Here is a 25,731-nt window from a genome sequence, read left to right on the forward strand (position 1 = left end):
TTTGCATGTATATCCAGAAGTGGAATTGCCGGATCATATGGTAGGTCTACTTTTTTTTTTGGTAGGTCTTTTTTAAAATTTTTTGAGAGATATCCATATTCTTTCCCTAGTGGCTATACCAATTTGCATTCCCACCAACAGTCTATAAGCATTCCCTTATCTCTACATGCAGAAGTTTACATATATACACAATGATATATTATTCAGCCGTAAGAAAGGAGGAAATCCTGCCACTTGCAACAACATGGACCTTGAAGACATTATGCTAAGCAAAATATAAGTAAATAACTGTGTGATGCCATTTATATGTGGAATCTAAAAAGGTTAAGCTCGTAAAAGCAGAGTTGAATGGTGATTACCAGGAGCCGGGGGTGGGAGTAAATTAGGGAGACAGTGTTTAAGGCTCCAAACTTGGAACTCATAGAAAAATAAGTCCTGTAGGTCTAACACACAGCATAGAATTACAGACAACAATGTTCTATCATAAACTTCAGAGTTGCTAAGAGACTAGATCTTAATTGTTCCCACTACAAAAAAGAAGTGATAATTGTATGCTTGGTAGAAGTGTCAGCTGATGTTACAGTGGCGATCCTATTACAGTATATAAATATGTCAGGTCAACACGCTGTACACCTTAAATTTGTCAATTACATCTCAATGAAAATACATTTTAAAATAAGATAGATCAATAAACAAGATCCCCAGAATCTGAGAAATGCTGTCCTAGTCTAACACCTTTCCCTGCCTTCAGAGGCAAAGTGAGGATCAGAGAAGGCCGTGGTTTTCCCCTGTGTCACACAGACCATCAGGAGTAGGCAGGGATCCAGGCTTCCTAGCTGCCAGCCCATCACATGTTTTGGCTCTGTGTTTCTGCTGCATCCTTCTCCTGGACAGCTCTTGGCTCTCTCCTCTGCAAAACCTCATGTGACCTTCAAGGCCCAAAAGGATGTCAGCTCTCTGCAGAATGTGGCCCCCAGAGACATCCTTGGTGGCAGAGTAAAGTTGCTGTGTCCTCTTCTGTCGTTGACAGGCTACTGTCCCCACATGAGACCTGTGCTGACCTCGGAGAAGAATCCCCAGCTCTCCGCATTTGCTTGAAATACTCAGTGTCCCAACTGTGTCGATCAGGCTCCAGGCAGGAAACAGAATCCAGCTCAGACGGTTCTTAGGATTCGAATGAAGGGGCTATTTATAGAGCTGGGGGACAGGCTGAAAGAAACCCATGAAGGATGGGAAGCCTCCAGGAACTAGCCTCCCTAGGCTTGAAGCAGCAAAGAAAGGAGGTGAGGTGTCCCAGCGCGAGGGGGGATGCTGGAGTCGAGGGGGAGAGGATGTCAGGAATGATGCAGCCATAGCCAGACTGAGATCCAAAGCAAAGAAAGAGCAGGAAGAAGTGCCCTGACCCGCTTTCTTCCTGACCTCTGACCTCTTGCCCTGCTGTCCCATGGCTAAGCCCAACTACAGATAAGGAAACTGAGTCATCCCACCCAAGGTCACTTAGTGGTCGAGCCACAATTCAAACCCAGGCCACCTGGTCCCAGAGTTCATGCCCTTAACCCTTTACTTTTCCTCTTTATGTTCATTCACTCAATTATCTACTATGTGCAGCTCAGTATTCCAGGCACTGTGGTTTCCAAATTCTGGGTTTCCTGATTTCCTTTCGAGACTTCGGTCATCAGAACACAGTAAACACCATTGTGTTAAAAGGGAGAGGGTTTTCTCTTCCGAAGGGCTTGATGGTAGGGGGAGTGACAAGTGGGTTTGGCTTTTGTGGAGGAGGTGGTCAGCCTGGTAGAGGAAAAGTCCAAGGGTTCTAACCAGTGTGGGGCTCATGCTGCTCCGAGGGGCCTCTGCTGGTCCTGGGTCACCGGCAGGGACCTTGAGCTGGGAATCGGCACTGTGAAATGGGGTATTTCCTGCCGTATTGTTACCTAGTCCAAGCTCACTCTGCTTGCCACACAACAGGCCAATGAATCTGAGAGACGAAGTGTTGAGGCAAGGAAGAGGCTTTACATGGGACGCAAATGACCCAGAAGATGGCAGGCTAGTGCCTTAAAATAACCAACTTATTGGGGTCTGAGTGCCAGGTTATTTTATAGATCAGAGAGAAAGAAGCAATGAGGAACTAAAGTCAAAAGGCAGAATAGAAAGAGCGAGGCAGTGGGGAAGCAAAATGAAAGGGTCTTCAGTCTTGTAAAACATCTCCAAGGGAATGGTCAGCCTTTGGAAGGGGTGTGCTAATCTCTTGTAGTCACAGGTGGGCAGGGACAAGTTCAGTTCAGTTCAGTTGCTCAGTCATTTCCAACTCTTTGTGACCTCATGGACTGCAGCATGCCAAGCTTCCCTGTCCATCACCAATTCCCAGAGCCTGGTCAAACTCCCATTCATCGAGTCGGTGATGCCATCCAACTATCTCATCCTCTGTCATCACCGTCTCCTCCTGCTTTCAATCTTTCCCAGCATCAGGGTCTTTTCCAATGAGTCAGCTCTTCACATCAGGTAGTCAAAATACTGGAGCTTCAGCTTCAGCATCAGTCTTTTCAATGAATATTCAGAGCTGATTTCCTTTAGGATGGACTGGTTGGATCTCCTTGCAGCCCAAGAGACGCTCAAGAGTCTTCAACATTATAGTTCAAAAGCATCAATTCTTTGTTGCTCAGCTTTCTTTTAGTCCAACTCTCATGTCAACACAGGACTACTGGAAAACCCATAGCTTTGACTAGATGGACTTTGGTGGCAAAATAATGTCTCTGCTTCTTAATATGCTGCCTAGGTTGGTCATAGCTTTTCTTCCAAGGAACAAGCATGTTTTAATTTCATGGCTGCAGTCACCATCTGCAGTGATTTTGGAGCCCAAGAAAATAAAGTCGGTCACTGTTTTCATTGTTTCTCCATCTATTTGCCATGAAGTGATGGGACCAGATGCCATGATCTTAGTTTTCTGAATGTTGAGTCTTAAGCCAGCTTTTCCACTCTCCTCTTTCACTTTCATCAAGAGGCTTCTCAGTTCTTCTTTGCTTTCTGCCATAAGAGTGGCATCATCTGCATATCTGAGGTTATGAATATTTCTCCCTGCCATCTTGATTCCAGCTTGTGCTTCATCCAGCCCAGTGTTTCTCATGATGTACTCTGCATGTAAGTTAAATAAGCAGGGTGAAAATATACAGCCTTGACGTACTCCTTTTCCTATTTGGAACCAGTCTGTTGTTCCATGTCCAGTTCTAACTGTTGCTTCCTGACCTGCGTACAGATTTCTCAGGAGGTAGGTCAGGTGGTCTGGTATTCCCATCTCTTGAAGAATTTTCCATGGTTTGTTGTGATCCACACAGTCAAAGGCTTTGGCGTAGTCAATAAAGCAGAAGTAGATGTATTTCTGGAACTCTCTTGCTTTTTCTATGATCCAGTGGATGTTGGCAATTTGATCTCTGGTTCCTCTGCCTTTTCTAAATCTAGCTTGAACATCTGGAAGTTCACAGTGGACTGTTGAGGCCTGGCTTAGAGAATTTTGAGCATTACTTTGCCAGCGTGTGAGATGAGTGCAATTGTGCAGTAGTTTGAACATGCTTTGGCATTGCCTTTCTTTGGCATTGCCCTTCTTTGGGATTGGAATGAAAACTAACCTTTTCCAGTCCTGTGGCCACTGCTGAGTTTTCCAAATTTGCTGGCATATTGAGTGCAGCACTTTAACAGCATCATCTTTTAGGAGTTGAAACAGCTCTGCAGGAATTCCATCACTTCAACTAGCTTTGTTTGTAGTGATGCTTCCTAAGGCCCACCTGACTTTGGACTCCAGGATATCTGGCTCTAGATGAGTGGTCACACCATCGTGGTTATCTGGGTTCTGAAGATCTTTTTTGTGTAATTCTAACAAAGTCACCTTAATTTACGTTCAAACAGAGGGGCAGGGTCCTCCAGGCAAGCTGGTAAGTATGATTATAATAACAAGAGCAATGAAAAGCAAGTCAAGGAAACAGTGTCCAACATAGAGTCAGAATTGGCTTCCTCCCTGCAACAATATGAATGAACAAAGACTACCTGTCATCTAGCAGCCATCAGACCGCAGTCACTCCTGAAGGTGAGCCCCAAGGAAACTCTGGATGTGAAAACACAGGATACTGTTCCCAGAGAGCTGAGGTGCATGTCAAATAAATGATTTCAGTGAGTCCAGACTCTTGTATCTTCCCGTACATAGAAAAGAGCTAAATTCCTTAACTTGGGGTATCTGGTTTTCTTTAACAATAACCTTTTGATGTTCAGACTACCTGCCCTTTATTGCACAACTTCTGTATAACCTGGCTCCCTACCTCGCCTGCTTGGAGCAGTTCTCTCAGGGTTCCTTGAGATGCTTGAGGTCCAGGCTTGAAGTTCTAAAATTTCACATCAAATAAAACATAACTCTCAACTTTCAGGCTGTGAATATTTTTGAAGTCCACAACATCTGTGGGGGTAGAGGCCAGGCCTGGGGCCCTGGGGCAGGCTGTCGGGGTGGGGGAAGGTCTAAGGTCCAAAGCTCACTACTACAGGAACTCCCGCCCCTGCAAACAGCCCCCAATCTGGATATTCTCAGACTGATGCCAAAGGAAGGGCAATTTCTGTGTCCCCATGAGGTCCTCACTCTTTAGACTGTCTCCCCTCCCCACCATCTCCAAGCTGAAAAAGCCCTGGGAGTCACCCGCTTTATCCCCTTCATTTTACAAGGGAAACAGATGCACTCGAGGAGACAAGGTGTGCTGAGGGATCCACGGCCAGGCGGGGCAAGGTGGGAACCCTGGTTTACGGGTTCCCAGCCCAGAGCCCCCCACTCTGCCCTGGCAGGCTGAGTCCAAGGAGCAGAGGCCCCCAGGCGCACTGCCGCCAGGCCTTTGTCCTTGCTCTTTGCTGGCCTGGTATGGCTTTTCCTAAAGGCCACTCCTCCTCATCCTTAGGGTCCCTGCTCAGCACATCACCTCAGAGAAGGCTTCTCTAACCATAGTTCTGCAATGGCTTCCACAAAGCCGGGTTCAAATCCCCGATGGGTGACGATGGCTTAATCACTTCACCCCTCTGAGCCTGTTTCTTCAGCTCAAAAGGAGATTAAAATCCCATAAAGGGCTGGTGCAGGCTGAGAGGCGGCAATGCAGAATACGCAGCATGGTGCCCCCCATGGAGTAGGTGCTCAATAAATGCTGGTTTCCTGCCAGTTCTGGAATGGAATGCTGGAAGAAACACAGGACGCAAAAGGTTGAGCACTGCCCTCAGGACCACCTAGGTTACTTTCAGGGGTTGGGGTGAGGACAGTGCAGTCCGAAATCCTCAGCCTGATAGATACAAACAACAGGGCACAGAGAAGCCCAGCATGGGCCTCCCTGTACTTAGTGTGGAAGTTCAGATCCCAAGCCCAATTCCAGTGTCTTTTATGACCCTGCCACAGGCAGGGTGTTGAGGCATTCCAAAGACCCATCCAATTTCAAGGAGCGGGCACAATTTCAATTTCAAGGAGACCTCAGCTTTTGATGGAAAGAGTATCAAAGAATTTGTGGATTTATTTTTGTGCTAAGTTGCTTTGGTAGTGTCCAACTGTTTGTGACCCCCATGGACTACAACCCGCCAAGCTCCTCTGTCCACGGGATTTTCCAGACAAGAATACTGGAGTGGGCTGCCATTTCCTCCTCCAGAAGGACTTATTTTTAAAAGACCACAATTACAGAAAAGCAGAGAGTGGCTAGTGCTTCCCAGATGGCACTAGTGGTAAAGAACCCACCTGCCAATCCAGGAGACAGGAGATTCTCGTTCAATCCCTGGGGTGGGAAGATCCCCTGGAGGAGGGCAGGCAGGAGTTCAGGGATTGGCCAAGTTGCCTTCCAACAACTTTTACCATCAGCGGAGTTTGAGAAAACCTGTTTCCCAATAGGAGGCAGGGAGGGTGGGATGGGGCGGGGAAATTTTTTTACAGAAACAGAATTGAGTATAACTCAACTGGCTTTGATTCCCAGTTCTGCCACCTGCCAGGGTGTGTGAGCTTGAGCCGGTGACATGGCCTCTGGAAGCCTCAGCTTCCTTGTCTATAAAACCCAGGCCTTCCTGGAAATGAACGTGGGGCCTTTTTGTGGGAAGGGTGGACGGAGTGTCATCTGGACCCAGGCCAATCCACCCTGTCTCCCAGGCAGTGCCAACTGGGCTTTTAAATGACCCGTGACCCCAACAGTGTTGCAAGCAGGTTCCAGTCACTTGGCCTCCCCTTCCTGGTCCCAGGAACCCGCCCCACTCAGGAGCCGCCCCAGCCCTCAGGCCTTGGCTATTTAAGGGAGCTGGGCCCAGTCGGAGGCTGCGACAGATCTAGCCCAGCCCCCTGGGAATCCAGGATGGTGACCTCGACAGGCACCCTGCCCTCCCTCCTGCTGGGAACCCTGCTCACGTTCACCTCCGGGGCCCTGGGGGCCAATCCCGGCCTGGTCGTCAGGATCACCGACCAGGGCTTGGAGTACGGTAGGGAGCCTCGGCTGTCAGCTGGATTGGCTGACCTGCTTGGCCCCAGGCTGCTCTGGGGACAGCTGGGGACACAGAGGGGACTCTCTCCCTCAGGGTGGTGCAGGCTTCCCGGTCAGGCAGCCCTGGCTCGGGGTCTGGCCTTGTCACCCAAACATTGGACCACGTGGGCATGTTGCTTGTCTTAGCTGGGTTCCCACTAGCCAAACAGAGATAAAGATTTGGGGGTGAATGTTTGGTTCGGGAGATGATTCCAGGAAACGCTGTAGCAGGATTGTCACATGAGATGGGGACAGAGGACAGCCAGGAGAGGCATGTCAGTGAGCCAGCTATTGCCCCTGTGATGGGAACAGTTTTGCTGGAAAATTCTTGCTCAAGTTCTAAAACACACGCCTTAGAACTAGAGGTTAGAATGGTGGTGACCACCCAGAAGGGGCACAGAGAGCCTGCAGGGGTGCTGAGAATGCCCTGTGTTTTGCTCAGGGTGTTGGCTACATGGGTGCATAAACATGTAAGAATTACCTCCCAGTAGGTTCCCTGGTGACTCAGATGGTAAAGAATCTGCCTGCAATGCAGGAGACCCCGAATGATCTCTGGGTTGGGAAGATTCCCTGGAGAAGGGCATGGCAACCCACTCCAGTATTCTTGCCTGGAGAATTCCATGAACAGAGGAGCCTGGTGGGCTACAGTCCATGGGGTCACAAAGAGTCAGACAGGACTGAGTGACTAACACTTTTAATAAGACAAGTGCCTTTTAGGTTGTATTTCTACAGATGTTACATTTCAATTTTAAAGAATGAGCAAAAGTAAAACTGTATTTTATTTTTTATTGATGTATAGTTGATTTACAGTAATGTATTAGTTTCAGGTATACAGCAAAATGATTCGGTTCTTTGCAGATTATATTCCATTGTAGATTATTACAAGACATTAAATATAATTCCCTGTGCTATACAGTAAATCCTTTTTGCTTATTTATTTTATATATAGTTCATATCTGCTAATCACATACTCCTAATTTGTCCCACCATCCACATTCCATAATCATGTCTGTTTTCGATGTCTGTGAGCTTGTTTCTGTTTTGTATAATAATTCATTTGTAATTTTTTTTAAGATGCTAAAACGAAGCCTCAGAAATCATCTGTCCAAAGGGCAAGGGATTGGTGGTATTTATATACCCCTCTCCACAGTACTTGATGGAGAGCTGCTCCTCACATATATGGAGCCTCAATTGCCTTATCAGTTCAAATGGGATAATAACATTCCCTCAGGAAGAGTTGTTGGGAGCCCAGATTGGCTGGAGACAGACAGAAGGCAATCAAGGAAGCCTTCTTGGAGGAGGTGAGGTAGAAATGATACGTGAGAGTTAGCCAGGGACAAGGGATAGCGTTTTGGGAGAGTACCAGCTCCTGTGTGTGCGGGAGGGAGGGCTGCAAAGTGGTAAGAGGCAGAGTGGGGGAGCTCAGTGGTCATCTGTGTACACACATCCACTCCAAAGGTGTGGTACAATCCAGGGTCTCTCATACCTGCAAATAAACAGAAAGTCCTAGTGTGAATACTGTTTATATTGAAACTCTAGATCAGGCAAAATTTGCCTCTTGTTCCTTTCCGCTGTGTAAGTGTAACCAGTCCTCCAGAGCTGGACATTTTGGTTCCTTTCCATATTTTTAAACAAGATCCTCCCTGCTTTGACCTCCTGGGTGTTTACTGAGTGCTTCGTGTGTGCCGGGCACCATGCAAGAGTGCTTTTTATCCTGCCAGACTCCTTTTGGCTTTGCAAAGATCTCTCTCTCTCTCTTTTTTTAAACGTTTTTCTTTTCTTAGGTTTTTTTTTCTTGGTTTAACAATTTTATTTATTCATTTATTTAGGCTTTGCTGAGTCTTCACTGCTGTGCGGGCTTTCTCTCGTTCTGGCAAGCGGGGCCTACTCTCTCGTTGTGGCACATGGGCTTCTGACTGTGGTGGCTTCTCTCGTGGACCATAGGCTCTAAAGTGCACGGGCTCGGTAGTTGTTGCACATGGGACCCTCGGCAGGTGGAATCTTCCCAGACTAGGGATTGAACCCATGTCCCCTGCATTGGCAGGAGGACTTAACCACTGGACCACCACAGCAGTCCTGCAGTGATCTCTTTTAATCCTCATGCCACCCCAGTGAGCAAAGTATTGCTGTCATTGCTTTTGGACAGACAGAGAATGCCAAGGTTGAGGACTTGCTCAAGGTCACCCAGCTAGAAAGACACCAATGCCAGGATCCTAGCCCTAAAATCCTTGCAGTCTGTTCTACACAGGCAGACAATGTGAAGGAAAGGAAAGAGGCCCAGCCACCAAGCACACAGCACTCCTCTCTCGTGGAGCTGCTGACAAGACAGACCTGTTTTCTCATCCATAAAATGGGCATGAACATAACCACCCCACCTGCAATGCGGAGATGCTCCTGAATATCTCTCCTGCCACTTGGTGCTCTTGGGCATGCGTGTGTGTTCAGTCACTTCAGCCGTGTCCAACTCTTGCAACCCCGTGGATTGCAGCCTGCCAGGCTCCTCCATCCATGGGGATTCTCCAGGCAAGAATCCTGGAGTGGGTTGTCCTCCTCCAGGGGATCTTCCTGACCCAGGGATCAAACCTATGGCTCCTGCCACTCCTGCATTGCAGGCAGATTGCTTACCCATGGAGTTCCCCTCTAGTCCCCTGCTCTAGAGGGGCTCAATAACCTGCAACCATAATAATGCTAAACAGAAAGTTGACCTCTTTCCCCAGGACAGGTAGGAGCCACTGAAGGGTTTAGAGGGAGGGAGGCAGGCCAATCAAGCTGACTCCCAGCTTTTTTGTGTCCTCAGTGGCCCAAGAGGAGCTGTTGGCTCTGCAGAGTAAGCTGCACAAAGTCACACTGCCCAACTTCGACGGGGATGTCAGGATCAAACATTTTGGCAGTGTGAACTATAGATTCCACAGGTGAGGCTCCGAGGTGGCTGAGCAGGGCCTGTGGGTGGTGTCCAGACAGGAAGGGAGAGAGAGCCCCAGGATGGCTTAAGACCTCTCTGGGGCAGGCAGTGGTGGGATGGCTCCTCAAAGAGTTCAGAGGGAAGTTCTGGAAGGAACTTGGGCCCTTCATTTGCTCATACAACAAATATTAATGAAGAGCCACTAGCTATGTGACCTGAGCCTTTGTTTCCTTATCTGTAAAATGGGGATAACTTTCTGCCTCTTTGGAGTGATAATCCAGGCTCTGGCCTGACACTGGATATAGTCTGGAAGGGAAGATAGACCTTAAGTTTTTTTTGTAAATAAACCTTTAAATTTAGATATAGTAACCCAACTCTTGAAGCTGAGGTTGGCACATCTGGAGGAGTCAAGGAAGGCTTCCTGAAGGGGGTGGCATTTCACCTGAGTCTTCAAAGGATATTTAGACCAGAGCAGCTGATGCTTTAAAAAGAAAGGCATCAGGCTTTCCAGGTATCTCAGTGGTAAAGAGTCCACCTGCAAAGCAAGAGACACGGGTTCAATCTCTGATCCTGGAAGATCTCACATGCCTCGGAGCAACAAAACCTGCGTGCCATAACTGTTGAGGCTGTGCTCTAGAGCCCGGGAGCCGCAACTACTGAGCTCGTGTGCTGCAACTGCTGAAGTCCGAGAGCGCTAGAGCCTGTGCTCTGCAACAAGAGAAACCGCTGCGATGAGAAGCCCTCGCACCGCAACTAGGAAGTAACTCACCCTCACCGCAACCAGAGAAAAATTGTATGCAGCAGTGAAGACCCAACCCAGCCAAAAATAAATAAATAAATATCTTCTAAAAAGACATCAATCACTTTTTGAAGGCTTGACAATGGAGCAGGGACAACTGAGCCCATGACTCATCACACCCCTCTCTGCTCACCACCGATGGCTTCTTCCAGTCCTTCTTTTATTCAGTCCATCACTAAACATCTATCAAGCACCCACTGTGCACCAGGCAAAGAAAAGGGAACTTGACCATTCCTTTCCCACCGACAGCCCGAGGATGCGTATGGTCTGGGTTTGCTTCTCCCAGGCCTTTCGTGTCTCTTCTTGAGCCTTCCCTCAGCCTTCTCTGAATGAGTTCCCCCCCTTCATGTGGAGAGGAAAGCAATAATGGGCTGCATCTCGCACCTTACTTGGAGTCCCAGCCAGGGTCGTGAGATCTGTGGGCTCTGATCCTGACTGTGTGACTCTGGGCAAATGCATGCCTTCCAAGAAATTCTCTTTCCCCCTGTGTGAAAAGGGAACCTGAACAGTTTTGACCCCCTCTGTGAGACCAAGTGATGCAGTGCATGCAAAGTACTTGGCAAGGCTGCATGGTTAGCTCAGGGCACACAGCAGGTAAGTAGGAGTTGGGTACCAGGTCCCAGGGTGAGAGCAAGACCCCTGCAGAGACTAGACCTGCCTCTGCCTCCACGCTGATGCCTCTTCTGTGGGTCTCTCTCCCCAGCCTGAACATTCAGAGCTGTAAGCTGCTCGGCTCCGCTCTGAAGCTCCTCCCCAATCAGGGCCTGCATTTCTCTATCTCCGACTCCTTCATCCAGGTCACGGGCGACTGGAAGGTGCGCAAGAGGATACTGTAAGTTGGCTGTGCTCCCAGGCCCTCGGAACCTTGACCTTGGCTTTCATTCCATCTTTCTTGGGTCCAGGGTGTTCCTAGCTTTCCCCACAGCAGACCCCCAAGGCAAGAATTCAAGTGCAAGTACTTTATCTGGTGAGTGATTCAGGGAAACATCCAAGGACTGTACAGAAGTGAGGTGGGGAAAAAAGGAGTCGGCTTGGCAGCCACTGGAGCTCAACCCTCCCAGGGACAACCGTCTTGGGGACATTGTAGGCAGAGCGCACCTCTGAGTTACCCCAGTCTCCTGTTTGCCGTTGGTCAAGGGTGGGCTGACCTCTCCAGCATTTTGAACTGTTCTCTGACTTCTGAGGTCCTTGGATGGAAGGTGGGTTAGTCTCCTCAGGCTGCCATAATGGAATGTCACAGACTGGGCCAGAGCAGGGGTGGTTAAACAATGGGAATTTTTTTTTTTCTCACACTTCTGGAGGCTAGGAGTTCAAGATCAAGATGTGGGCAGATTGAGTTTGCTCTGAGGCTTCTCTCCTGGGCTTGCAGATGGCTGCTGTCACCATGTCCTCACATGGCCATCCCTCTGTGAGCCTGCACCCCTGGTGGTTCTCTGTGTGTCCAGATCTCCTCTTCTTAGGAGGACAGACTGGACTCTAGGCCACCCTAATGGCCTCATTTTAACTGGATCACTTCTTTAAAGGCTCTATCTCAAATACGGTCAAATTCCGGGAACTAAGTGGCCTTTAACATACAAATTCAGGGGACACAATTCAACCCGTAACAGGAGGGCAAATACGGGTGACCTGGCCATGCTGACACTGTAGACCTGCTCTGTCCAATATAGTAGCCTTTGCCCCCACGTCCTTACTGAGTACATGAAAAGTGGCCGGAACAGATGGAGATCAATTGTAAGTGTAAAACACTAGATTTGAAGACTTAGTACAAAAAAGAACATAAGAAATCACATTAATAATGTTTATGTTGATCACATTTTGAAATGATAATCATATACTATTCAAATTATTCTCACTCCTTTAATTTTGCTTTTTTTAAATGTGGCTACTAGAAAATTTTAAATTTACCCATGTAGTTCACATTGTATTTCTGTTGGACAACACTGCTTTAGAAAGATGCTCAATATGTAGATCAGTATATTGGGCTTCCTTGGTTGCTCAAATGGTAATGAATCTGCCTGCAAGGTGGGAGATCTGGGTTCGATCCCTCAGTCAGGAAGATCCCCTGGAGAAGGAAATGGCAACCCACTCCAGTATTCTTGCCTGGAGAATCTCATTGGCAGAGGAGCCTGATGGGCTACAGTCCATGGGGTCATGAAGGGTCAGACACGACTGAGCAACTAACACTTTCATATAGGTCATCAATTGTTGTTGTTCAGTAGTTAAGTCCTGTCCAACTCTTTGTGACCCCATGGACTACAGCATGCCAGGCTCCTCTGTCCTCCACTTCTCTTGGAGTTTGCTCAGATTTGTGCCCATTGAGTCAGTGATACTATCTAACCACTTTTTTCTCTATCAACCCTTTCTCCTTTTGCCTTAAATTTTTACCAGGGTCAGAGTCTTTTCCAGTGAGTCAGCTCTTCACATCAGGTAGCCAAAGTATTAGAGTTTCAGCTTCAGCAACAGTCCTTCCAATGAATATTCAAGGTTGATTTCCTTTAGGATTGACTGATTGGATCTCCTTGCAGTCCAAGGAACTCTCAAGAGTCTTCTCCAACACCACAGTTCAAAAGCATCAGTTTTTTGGCGCTCAGCCTTCCTTCTTCATGATCCAACTCACATCCAAACCTGACTACTGAAAAGCCATAGCTTTGACTACATGAACCTTTGTCAGCAGTCATTAATATTTGCATATTAATTCAATTTCCGTGACAGGAATCAGGCCATACTCTTCAAGATCTCTTCATATGACCATATGAATATCTAGCTCATTCTTTTTTTAAACTTCTTTTAATGTAATATTTTTACCGAGGTGAAATTCACATGACATTTTAAAGTACCCAATTCAGTGGCATCTATTACATTTACAGTGTTGTGCGACCGCCACCTCTGCCTAATTCCACAATATTTCCATCTCCCCAAAAGATGCTCCATACCCATTAAGCACTCACTCCCCATTTGCCCCTCCCCCAACCCTGGGCCACTGCCAGTCAGCCTCTGTCTCTATAGATTTGCCGATCTGGGACCTTTCATATACATGACATCATACAGCACACGTATTTTTCTGGCTTTTGTCATGCAGCATAATATTTTTTTAAAATATTGGTTAATTAATTTGGCTGCACCAGGTCTCAGTTATGGTACACAGTATCTTCAGCCACGTCATGTAGTAAACTCTACTCCCTGACCAGGGATCAAACCCACACCCCCTACATTAGGAGTGCAGAGTCTGAGCCGCTGAACCACCAGGGAAGTCCCTTATGCAGCATAATATTTTTGAGGTTCATCCACACTACAGCACATATCGGTGCTTTATTCCTTTGTATGAATGAGTAATATTTCACTGTATAACTGGACCACATTTGACCTCATTCTTTGTAAAGGCTTCATCACATAGATGCCCACGACTTATTGAACCTGTTCTGACTAGTTGACATTTAAGCTTAATTCCTCATTTCTTGCTATTCCCCATGATGCTTCAGTGAACTTCCCCACACAAATATCTTGACAGGATAAGCCACAGACTAAAGACTTAGAAGTAAAATTACTGAACCAAAGCTATGTAGTTACAATCAGGATCAGTTCAGCTCATTTCAGTCACTCAGTCGTGTCTGACTCTTTGCAACCCCATGGACTGAAGCACACCAGGCTTCCCTGTCCATCACCAACTCCTGGAGCCTGCTCAAACTCATGTCCATCGAGTCGGTGATGCCATCCAACCATCTCATCCTCTGTCATCCCCTTCTCCTCCCGCCTTCAATCTTTCCCAGCATCAGGGTCTTTTCCAATGAGTCAGTTCTTCCCATCAGGTGGCCAAAGTATTGACGTTTCAGCTTCAGCATCAGTCCTTCCAATGAATGTTCAGGACTGATTTCCTTGAGGATTGACAGGTTTCATCTCCTTACAGTTCAAGGGACTCTCAAGAGTCTTCTCCAAACCCACAGTTCAAAAGTATCAATTCTTTGGCGCTAAGCTTTCTTTATAGTCCAACTCTCACATCCATACTTGACTACTGGAAAAACCAAAGCTTTGACTAGACGGACCTATGTTAGCAAAATAATGTCTCTGCTTTTTGATATGCTGTCTAGGTTGGTCATAGCTTTTCTTTCAAGGAGAAAGTGTCTTTTAATTTCATGGCTGCAGTCACCATCTGCAGTGATTTTGGAGCCCCAAAATATAAAGTCTCTCACTGTTTCCACTGTTTCCCCATCTATTTGCCATGAAGTGATGGGACCTGATGCCATGATCTTAGTTTTCTGAATGTTGAGTTTTAAGCCAACTTTTTGACTCTCCTCTTTCACGTTCATCAAAAAGCTCTTTAGTTCCTCTTCACTTTCTGCCATAAGGGTGGTATCATCCACACATCTGAGGTTATTGATATTTCTCCTGGCAATCTTGATTCCAGCTTGTGCTTCCTCCAGCCCAGTGTTTCTCATGATGTACTCTGCATAGAAGTTAAATAAGCAGGGTACAATATACAGCCTTGGTGTACTCCTTTCCCAGTTTGGAACCAGTCTGTTGTTTCATGTCCAGTTCTAACTGATGCTTCTTGACCAGCATACAGTTTTATCAGGAGGCAGGTCAGGTGGTCTGGTATTCCCATCTCTTGAAGAATTTTCCAGTTTGTTGTGATCCACACAGTCAAAGACTTTGGTGTAGTCAATAAAGCAGAATAGACGTTTTTCTGGAACTCTCCTGCTTTTTTGGTGATCCAATGGATGTTGGCAATTTGATCTTTGGTTCTTTTGCCTTTTCTAAATCCAGATTGAACATCTGGAAATTCTCAGTACTTTGAAGAATTTTGCTTGGAGAATTTTGAGCATTACTTTACTAGTGTGTGAGATGAGTGCAATTGTGCAATAGTTTGAACATTCTTTGGCATTGCCTTTCTTTGGGACTGGAATGAAAACGGACATTTTCCAGTCCTGTGGCCACTGCTGAGTTTTCCAAATTTGCTGGCATATTGAGTGCAGCACTTTCACAGCATCATCTTTTAGGATTTGAAATAGCTCAACTGGAATTCCATCACCTCCACTAGCTTTGTTTGTAGTGATACTTCCTAAGGCCCACTTGCCTTCACATTCCAGGATATCTGGCTCTAGGTGAGTGATCACACCATCGTGGTTATCTGGGCCCTGAAGATCTTTTTTGTATAGTTCTTCTGTGTATTCTTGCCACCTCTTCTTAATATCTTATGCTTCTGTTAGGTCCATACCATTTCTGTCCTTTATTGTGCCCAATTTTGTATGAAATGTTCCCTTAGACATCTCTAGTCTTTCCCATTCTATTGTTGTCCTCTATTTCTTTGCATTGATCACTGAGGAAAGCTTTTGTATCTCTCCTTGCTATTCTTTGGAACTCTGCATTTGAATGGGTATATCTTTCCCTTTTTCCTTTGCCTGTAGCTTCTCTTCTTTTCTCAGCTATTTATAAGGCCTCCTCAGACAACTATTTTGCCTTTTTCCATTTCTTTTCTTGGGGATGGTCTTGATCACTGCCTCCTGTACAATGTCATGAACCTCCATCCATAGTTCATCAGGCACTCTATCAGATCTAATCCCTTGAATCTATTTCTCACTTCCACTGTGTAATCATAAGGGATTTGATTTAGGTCCTACCTGAATGGTTTAGTGGTTTTCCCTACTTTCTTCAATTTAAGTCTGAATTTTGCAATAAAGAGTTGATGATCTGAGCCACAGTGAGCTCCTGGTCTTGTTTTTGCTGACTGTATAGAGCTTCTCCATCTTTGGCTGCAAAGAATATAGTCAATCTGATTTCGGTATTGACCATCTGGTTATGTACATGTGTAGAGTCTTCTCTTCTGTTTTTGGAAGAGGGTGTTTGCTATGACCAGTGTGTTCTCTGGGCAGAACTCTATTAGCCTTTGCCTTGTTTCATTCTGTACTCCAAGGTCAAATTTGCCTGTTACTCCAGGTATCTCCTGACTTCCTACTTTTGCATTCCTGTCGCCTATAATGAAAAGGACATCTTTTTTGGATGTTAGTTCTAGAAGCTCTCGTAGATCTTCTAGAACCATTCAGCTTCAGCTTCTTCAGCATTACTGGTTGGGGCACAGACTTGGATTACTGTGATATTGAATGATTTGCCTTGGAAATAAACAGAGATCATTCTGTCATTTTTGAAATTGCATCCAAGTACTGCATTTCAGACTCTTGTTGACTACGAGGACTCCTCCATTTCTTCTAAGGATAGACCCCACCAATCTGTGTTCCTGATGTGTTCTCTCAACCAGTGTTTGGTTTCCCCATATCTTCACAAGCACTGGGTATGAAAATCTGCTAAACTTTTTATCTCTCTGATAGATGAAAACTGGCATCGTTATTTTCATTTTTAATCACGTCTCATGTGCTTATGGAGAAGGCAATGGCACCCCACTCCAGCACTCTTGCCTGGAAAATCCCATGGGCGGAGGAGCCTGGTAGGCTGCAGTCCATGGGGTCACTAAGAGTTGGACATGACTGAGCGACTTCACTTTCACTTTTCACTTTCATGCATTGGAGAAGGAAATGGCAACCCGGTCCAGTGTGCTTGCCTGGAGAATCCCAGGGACGGGGGAGCCTGGTGGGCTGCCGTCTATGGGGTCGCACAGAGTCGGACACGACTGACGTGACTTAGCAGCAGCAGCAGCATGTGCTTATTTGTAATTGAACTTTCTGTTAACATCTTGAACCTCTCTTTTTTTCCTCTTTTGTCCTTTCCTTGTTACTCTGTATAAGCTTGTTCTTTTTGTATTAAGGAAATTAACTCATATATTAGCTCATGTGTTAAGCAAATTAGATCTTTGGCTAGCTCACGATGCAATTGTTTTAATTTGCATATGCCATTGTTGTTCTCTAAAGTTTTAATTTTCAGTGCTGTTAAGCTCATAACCATTTCCTTTATGGCTTCTGAGACTTGGATTTGACCTAGAAAGGCTTTTGCCCATCCCTGACCATAAATAAATGGACCCAAGCTTTCTTCTTGATCTTTTATGGTCTTGTTTGTAACAAATCTTTATCTTGTAATAACTATATTTGTAATAATTTCTGTAGTTAACTTCTTAATCTGGTTTCATTTAGTTGGAAATTGAGATTTATATTTCCCCTCAAATGGTGGCTGACCATAGTCTACGAATCACTTACTACTTCTCCTTTCTTCTCTAGGAGACTAGACGGCTCCTTTGACGTGAAGGTCAAGGGCATCACCATTTCAGTCAATCTTCTCTTGGACAGTGAGCCCTCTGGGAGACCCAAAGTGGCTGTCTCCAGCTGCAGTAGCCACATCCGTGATGTGGAGGTGCACATATCAGGAGATTTGGGGTAAGTCACCGTGGGGACACTGACCAGCTTGACCCCTGGCAGGAGCCAGAGACCTATCCAACCCAAGGCCCAAGGCCTCTGATAAGCACGACGGTCCAGGGTACTGCATGGGCCCATCATGTGCACTTGGAGGTAATCCTTTGGGGGACCTGCTGAGATGAACAGAAGCAGATTTAAGCTCAGAGTATTGGTGGTGTGCCGGGCTTCCCCGGTGGCTCAGTGGTAAAGAAAGAATACGCCTGCCAGTGCAGGAGCTGCAGGAGACACAGTTTTAATCCCTGGGTCCGGAAGAACCCCTGGAGGAAAGAAATGGCCACCTATTCGAGTATTCTCACCTGATAATCCCATGGGCATGGTGGGCCACAGACAAAGGGACTGCTAAGAGTCAGACACGACTGAGCAGGCATTGGTGTGCCATTTCCACCAAAAAATAAAGAGCTTCACCACCATCAGACAAGTGCAGTCTGGCTACGGAGAGAACACAAAGGCTTTTGGTCAAATGAGAGCTTGTGAAAAATACACAAACCTTTGAGCCAATCTCTTCAAGTCTCAGTTTCCTTGATTAGAAAAACATGAATTTGGGACTTCCCTGGTGGTTCAGTGCTTCAGACTCTGCGGTTCCACTGCAGGAGGGGCTGGTTTGATCCTGGTCGGGGAACTGAGATCCCAGCTGCTGTGAGGCACAGCCAAAAATTTTAAAAATAAGAATAAATAAAGATATATTCCCCCCAAAAAGGAAAAGAATAACATGGATTCTCCAGGTGGTGGTGGTGGTGGTGTGTGTGTGCTCAGTCACGTCCAACTCTTTGCAACCCCATGGACTGTAGCCTACCAGGTTCCTCTGTCTGTGGAATTTTCCAGGCGATAATACTGGAATGGGTTGCCATTACCTACTCCAGGGGATCTTACTCATTCAGGGATCAAAACTGTGTCTCCCTGTCTCTCACATTAGCAGGTAGATTCTTTACCACTGAGCCACCTGGAAAGTCGCATGGGGTCTCCAATCCCTCCTCTAAATCTATTGAATTTGGGGCTGGGCTGTCAGATGCACTGAATCATGGGGTATGCTGGGAAATGGGAGTCTGCATGCTCATTCCATTCAGGATTCTGGAACACAGCAGGGGCCAGGATGGGGTGGGGAGCCCTCTCTTGGAAACTGGCCTGACTCTCCCTGCTGCCCCGCTTTCTCTGCATTCAGGGCCACCAAGCTGACCATCCACCATGCTTCCCTCCCCAGGTGGCTGCTGAATCTCTTCCATAACCAGATCGAGTCCAGGTTCCGAAGGGTCTTGGAGAGCAAGGTAAGCTTGTCCAAGCAGCTGGCATTGCTGAGCCTCTCAAGTGTTGGGTGCAAGTCCTCAGTGACCTCTGGACTTGAACAGCCCTAGGGCCTGGCCCAGGCATATTTGGGCTCAAGGCCCAGAGAGGACAAATCAAGGTCATGGAACTGGTGTGCAGCAAAGCTGAGGGCAAGATGTAGGTGTCTGGATGCCGAGTCTGTTCAGTTAGACAGCAAAAGGTCAGATGCTTGGCCAAGGGTCAAACAACAGGGAAAAACTCGGCTTGGCCTTGCTCACTGCCCGCCCCAGGTCTGCAGTCCACAAAAGCCGAAAAGGAAATCAACACTTAGGTGCCTGTGGAGACCAAGCAGGAAGCTTTGGGAGTGTGTGGACCACGTAGGATCCCTTGGTTCCTACCTGGGTGAACTCATGAACACCTGTTTTGTATTGCTTTGTATAAACAGCAACAGTGTCAGTTTTCCCTATTTAAAAAATCCTGTGAAATCTCCAAATTTTGGAATCTCTAGCTAAAATAAAGAGGTTTATGTTAACTTTCAGTTCTCTTATTCACCTGGTGCTGCTGCTGCTAAGTCGCTTCAGTTGTGTCCGACTCTGTGCGACCCCATAGACGGCTTCCTACCAGGCTCCTCTGTCCCTGGGATTCTCCAGTCAAGAACACTGGAGTGGGTTGCCATTTCCTTCTCCAAGGCATGAAAGTGAAAAGTGAAAGTGAAGTAGCTCAGTCGTGTCCGACTCTTAGCGACCTCATGGACTGCAGCCTACCAGGCTCCTCCATCCATGGGATTTTCCAGGCAAGAGTATTGGAGTGGGGTGCCATTTCTCATTCACCTACTTCACCCTAAAATCCTGTCTCTGGTGTATCATCTACCTGGAGCTGCATTTGTAGTGATGACCGCTTGGGAAGAGAAAAAGTAAAGAAGAGGAAAGGGGAAACACAGGTACACAAACCTCTCCTGATCCAAGTCTGGTTTGGCTTTGAGTGCCTCCTGGTGGTTAAAGTGAAAATAGCATGCAGACCCCAAGGATTGGACGTGGCAAGCCGTTCTTTCCTTTTCTTGTTCTGAGGTCCCAGGGTCTAAGTGAGCTTGGAAACACGCCAGTCCTCTCCTCATGCGCCCCGTTGCCATGTTTCCATGCGTTTCTAGTGGGACCTAGTATTCTTCAGTGGTGTGGATTTATGCCGCCCTGTTGATGATGGAGACAATAATGATTAATAACAATATTATACAATAAAAGTTCTGTGAACCCAGGTCTCCTGCATGGCTGGCAGATTCTTTACCATCTGAGCTACAGCTTGCCCTGAAGATGTCACCTCCTCATAGGAGCCATCAGTGACCCTCTTACTAGGCCAGGACCACATGCATGCTCTAGGACACCTCCTCCCCATAAGTCCCTCTCCTCCACAATATCTGTGGAGGATAGGTGATAGCTAGTTAATAAAAAAAAAAGCTGTTTAAAATGAGGACTCGGACTTCCCTGGTAGTCCAGTGGTTAAGAGTTGGCCTGCCAGTGCAGGGGACATGGCTTCAATCCCTGGTCTGGGACGATACCACGTGCTGCAGAGCAGCTAAGCCCGTGGGCCACTACTGTTGAGCCTGTGCTCTAGAGCCTGGGAGCCGCGACTACTGAGCACAATGCCCTAGAGCCTGTGCTCCACGACAGGAGAAGCCAACACAATGAGAAGCCTGTGCACTGCAGCAAAGAGTAAGCCCGGCTCTCTGCAACTAGAGAAAGCCCGTGTGCAGCATGGAGACCCAGCACAGCCAAAAATAAAAATAAATAAATAAATGAGGGAAAAGACGAGGTGAGGACCCACACAGCCTTGGACAAAGAAAATATTTACATATGGATCCAAATATTTTAAGATACAGTAAACGTACATTCCTTTGACCTAAGACGCAGGACCATTCTTTGTAAACAGTCTCTTGACTGGCCTAGCACTGTCCTTCCAACATTTAACATGCATCGGCTACAGGTTCCGGCTCAGATTTCTTTAACCACAGTGAGAATCTAGAGATGTTTGCAAAGCGTCCTCCAGGCAGAATCCTTCCTTATTTTTATAATTGTTTTCCTGGGAAGCTTTTCTGGTCCACAGCAGTTTACTGACATTTTTTTTTTAAGCAACTCATCTTTCCAAAGCACTTACCTTAGGTTTTTCTGACAAACAATTCTTTTCTCAGTCATTATTTCATGGGTTTACATAAAAAATAACGTTTAATATTTATTTATTTATTTGGCTACATCGGGTCTTGGTTTCACCAGGTGGGGTCTTTCGTAGTGGTGCACAGATTCTCTGGTTGTGGCACACGGGCTCAGTAGTTGTGGTAGGCAGGCTTAGTTGCCCCACAGCATCTCAGTTCCCCAACCAGGGATCGAACCCACATCCCCGGCATTGCAAGATGGACTCTTAATCACTGGATTACCAGGGAAGTCCCTACATAAGAAATAATTTGAGTGATTGTAATAGCAAGGAAAGCAAACAGGTTTGAGAACATTTCTTGAGCATTTCCATTTCCTGAGAAGCACACAGTTTGGGGCAACAAGTTCTGAGTGTTTACTATGAGTGGTAGCCTGTTGGATGCGAGGATTCAGTCTTCCACAAGCAGCTGGGGAAATAAGTGTTGCAGGGAAAAGCCAATTCTGACTCTGTGTTGGAACTGTTTCTCGGACTTGCTTTTCCTTGCTTTTGTTATTGTACATAATGGCCTGCCTCAGAGAATCCTGCCCCTCTGCCCGACTGTTAAATTAAAGTGCCTTTGTTCAGAACCCTAGTCCACTAGTAGATGGCATGAAGGAAGAAATTAACATATCCCCTTTCCAAGGCTTGCCATTCTAGGAGATATTTGCAAGATCGATGGCCTTTTTACTTTGTTTCCTCATCTCCCCCATCTCTGATCTATAAAAGAACCCCACATCCAGACCCTGAGAAGACAGTTATTTTGAAGCATTAGTCTGCCATCTTCCTGGTCAGCTGGCTCTCCGAATAACATTTCCTTGTCTTACTACCTGTCTCCAATCCACTGGCCTGTCGTTCAGCGTTCAGCAAGCAGAGGGAGTTTGGACTCGGTAACACAAGGACTATTGATCCATCCAGCTAATCTGTTAAGAAGTATCTGCATTAAGTGTACACTTATTTGTGTGGCTATTGCTACTTACTCTCTAATTCTGCTGTCCAATTCTAGACCCTGAGAGACTAGGGCTTCCCAAAGGAATAGGTCTTTCATGACAGAGTTTCAGGCGGTACCTCCAGCCAAATTACCTAGCTCCGATCTCCAGTCCTGTGATGGACTTTAACAGGCCCAACTGGACCCTACTGGGGTCCATGTGGGGGCAGACATGTTTTTGATCATTTCTATTTTCTCAGTACCTGGCATATCATAAGCACTTATAAATTTTTGTAGAATCAATGACCAACTAGCAAAGATGTGAAATGGGACCGAAGCAGTTAGCACAGGGCCAGACAAAAGCCAGCAAACTCACTCGGGCTTTCTTTTCCCATATTTTTCAGATTTGCGAAATTATTGAGGACTCGGTGACCTCTGAGCTACAGCCTTATCTTCAAACTCTGCCAGGTAAGGCACTCCACCCATCCTTGATTCTCATTAATTTTTATAAGTGCATACATTAATATGTATCTTATGAAACCTTACATGGAGCAGCAGTGTTAAAAGTAAAAATTAAAAGTCCCCTTTCCTCCCCAAATTTTCTTCCAAGAGGTAAACTCTGTTTTGCGTGTGTACTCTCAGATACTTCCTTTGCATGTGCAAATATAAATAAACACATACATAAGCATATGAATATACATTCACATGGGCTTCCCTGGTGGCTCATCAGTAAAAGAATCCACCTGCAGTGCAGGAGTTCAATCCCTGGTCTGGGAGGATCCCCTGGAGAAATAAATGGCAACTCCAGTATTCTTGCCTGGGAAATCTCCTGGATAGAGGAGCCTGGTGGGCTACAGTCCATGGGGTCACAAAGAGTCAGACACAACTTAGCAGCTAAACCACCACCGCCACCATACATTCACATATGTGTTACTTTTGTTCATGAATATATGTGAATATGCATAATTATGAATATATACATTAGTCTGTAATAGTAGAGACATTATTCTTTTGTAACCTGTATACCTTGGAGATCTTTCTTCTATCATCACATATAAACTGATCTCATTTTTAAAAACGTTTTTGTGGAAGTCAATACAGGGAGAAAAGTGCTCAAACTGTAAGTGGAGTTTTTACAATTTTTTCATAAACTGAGCACACACACTTACCAGCTTCCAGATCAATACACAGAACATGACTGGCCTTTCAGAGTCCACTCACATCTCCTTCAGGCACTACCCACCCCTCAAGGGTGACCATCCTCCCTACTTCTTCCAGCAAAGATCAGCTCTGCACTTTGTACATGAATGGACCTATACAGTAATCACAGTCTTTTATCAAAAGCAGAAGGCTTTCTCTGTTCAACTTTAAAATATGAGGTCACTCCATGCACCTCCCTGGTGGTCCAGTGATTAAGACTTATCTTCCAGTGCCGGGGGTGTGGGTTCAATCCCTGGTTGGGGAGCTAAGATCCCGCATGACTTGCAGCCAAAAAACCAAAATATAAAACCAAAGTAATATTGTTTCAAATTCAATAAAGACTTTAAAAATGGTTCACATAAAGAAAATCTTAAAAAAATAATAAAATATGAGGTCAATCCACATTGTTCCATATTGTGAGTTCATTCACTCTCCTGCTATGTCATCCACTGTGTCCATGTCTTTCCATTTTTTTTTTAATTTGGAAGATAATTGCTTTACAATGTTGTGTTGGTTTCTGCTGTACAACAACGTGAATCAGCCATAACGTCTCTCCATTTATTTATCTATAGACCTGTTGAAGGCCATTTGGGTAGTTTCAGTTCTAAACCATTGTGGGTAGTGCTGCTGTGAATATTCTAACTCATATGGACATGCATCTTGGGGTATATACGCAGGAGAGAAATTACAGGTTCCGGTGATGTGCCTAGGTTCAGCCTTACCAGATCCTGCCAAACAGTTTTCCAAAATGGTTATATAGACCTCATTTTTTTGGGGGGGGGGATGCCGCTCAGCTTGCAGGATCTTAGTTCCCAATCAGTGATCGAACTTGTGCCCCCTGCAGTGGAAGCGTGGAGTAACCACTAACCACTGGACTTCCAAGGAAGTCCCTAGACTTCATTTGAATAACTGCACAGTATTCTACCTTACGGATGTGTCTCCATTTATTTAATGAGCCCCCAGCTGCTGGGCAGGTAGGTTTGTTGTCATTCTTTCCTATTGCCAACAACGGGGCAGAGAGCATCTCATACTGCCTCTTTGCCTGCACGTAAGTGTACCCGTAGAACAGTTTTCTACAAGCAGAGGCCCCAGAGCTAGGCTACACAGGTAAAGTTGGCAGGGACAGGCCCTGGACAATTGGAGGTGTTCTCTGATGCCGTGGCCCCCAGGCCTCCACACTCACTGCTAACCTTCCCTTCAGCAGAGACCCACATGGGCACAGAGCCCCAGTGCGTGGGACAGAGAGCTCCTGCTCCCTCAAGGCCTTGGAGGGGAGTCTCTGGGTCCTCTGAACATGGCCCCGCCTTCCTGGTTATTTGATTGATATTGGTAGGAGGATGGTTTCCTTGAAGATCAAGGTTTTGGTTATAAAGTTGAAGAGCAATATCTTCGGTTGGAGAATTTTCCCTATCGTATGTCTTCCTCGGTGTGAAGTTCTGGGTATGGAGGGGCTGCCAGACCTGAGCTCCTCCTGTGCTCAGGCTGTGTGTGTGCATGTGTGTGTGTGTGTATGTATGTGTGTATGTGTGTGTAAGACTCTGGAAACTGCTCAGGCTCTGGGATAAGCACACCAGTCCCCTTGTGGCTAAATCATCAGTGGAACAGAAGAAACCACGTCGTCTCTTTCTTGGTGAAGGAGCTCTTTGCCCCAGCACTGGGCTGGGTGGAGGGTCTTAAGGTGGAGGGGCAGGGGGCTCTGGAGACCTCTCCAGAGGGAGTGTGGGTCAGCCAGAGTCCTCATCGCTTCTGCATTGCCCGCCTCCTAATTCTGTCCCTCCCCCGGTTCACAGTCACAACAGAGATTGATCATCTCGCTGGCCTTGATTACAGCTTAATGGGGGCCCCTCAAGCAACAGCCCAAATGCTGGATGTGATGTTCAAGGTAAGCGTCCTGGGTCAGGGGCTTGAGTGGGTCCAGCCCCGGTGTGGCATTCCCTCAGCTCAGCCCTTTCTTGGGGCCTCCTGTTCCCCAGTTTCAGATCTGTCCCTGTGTCCCCATGGTTCCCACTGTGTCAAGGGCAGGACAATATGGAGTTGTGGGGAGTATTCCCAGAGCCAGGATCCGCCCATGGTGTCTTACATCACTTAGGCCTTGAAACTTCCTTCCTCCCCAGCCCCGCGCTCCACTCCTTCACCTATCCCACCATGCAGGTGACGTTAACCAGAGCAGGCCCTCAATGGCATTGAAGAGCTGGCCAAGAGGTCCTATAGGTTAAAACATCAAAGCTTCTGGTGAGCGTTTCATTATGGGATTTTGGACATACACTTTGACCCGAAGGAAAGCATCTTTTTTTAAAAAAAATTTTTATTGGAGTATAGTTGATTTGAGCGTCCCAGGTAACTCTAGTGATAAAGAATCCACCTGTCAGTGCAGGAGACATGGGTTCAATCCCTGAGTCGGGAAGAGCCCCTGGAGGAGGAAAATGGCAACGCACTCCAGTATTCCTGCCTGAAAAATTGCATGGACAAGAGGATCCTGACAGGCCCCAGTCCATGGGATCACAGAGAGTCAGACACGACTGAGTGACAGCACACACACATAGATGATTTACAATGCTGTGCTAGTTTCGGATGTACAGCAAGGTGAATCAGTTATAGATATA

At 46.5% G+C, this 25,731-nt stretch overlaps 1 protein-coding gene across 2 annotated transcripts in view; it reads left to right on the forward strand.

The window, feature by feature from the left end:
- Positions 1 to 6,243: 6,243 nt before the first annotated feature.
- Positions 6,244 to 25,731, forward strand: part of LBP (lipopolysaccharide binding protein) — a 32,368-nt gene continuing 12,880 nt past the window's right edge. The window contains exons 1-7 of one of the 2 annotated variants that reach the window (XM_061437562.1): positions 6,244 to 6,465; positions 9,304 to 9,418; positions 10,911 to 11,039; positions 17,368 to 17,523; positions 18,761 to 18,824; positions 22,333 to 22,396; positions 24,919 to 25,010. In XM_061437562.1, coding sequence (XP_061293546.1) covers positions 6,342 to 6,465; positions 9,304 to 9,418; positions 10,911 to 11,039; positions 17,368 to 17,523; positions 18,761 to 18,824; positions 22,333 to 22,396; positions 24,919 to 25,010 — 744 coding nt within the window. In that variant the 5' untranslated portion in view covers positions 6,244 to 6,341. The remainder of the gene's footprint in view (positions 6,466 to 9,303; positions 9,419 to 10,910; positions 11,040 to 17,367; positions 17,524 to 18,760; positions 18,825 to 22,332; positions 22,397 to 24,918; positions 25,011 to 25,731) is intronic. The other variant, XM_061437563.1, reaches the window with a different exon arrangement.

This window comes from Bos javanicus, chromosome 13, assembly GCF_032452875.1.
Source record: "Bos javanicus breed banteng chromosome 13, ARS-OSU_banteng_1.0, whole genome shotgun sequence".
NCBI classification, from domain to species: domain Eukaryota; kingdom Metazoa; phylum Chordata; class Mammalia; order Artiodactyla; family Bovidae; genus Bos; species Bos javanicus.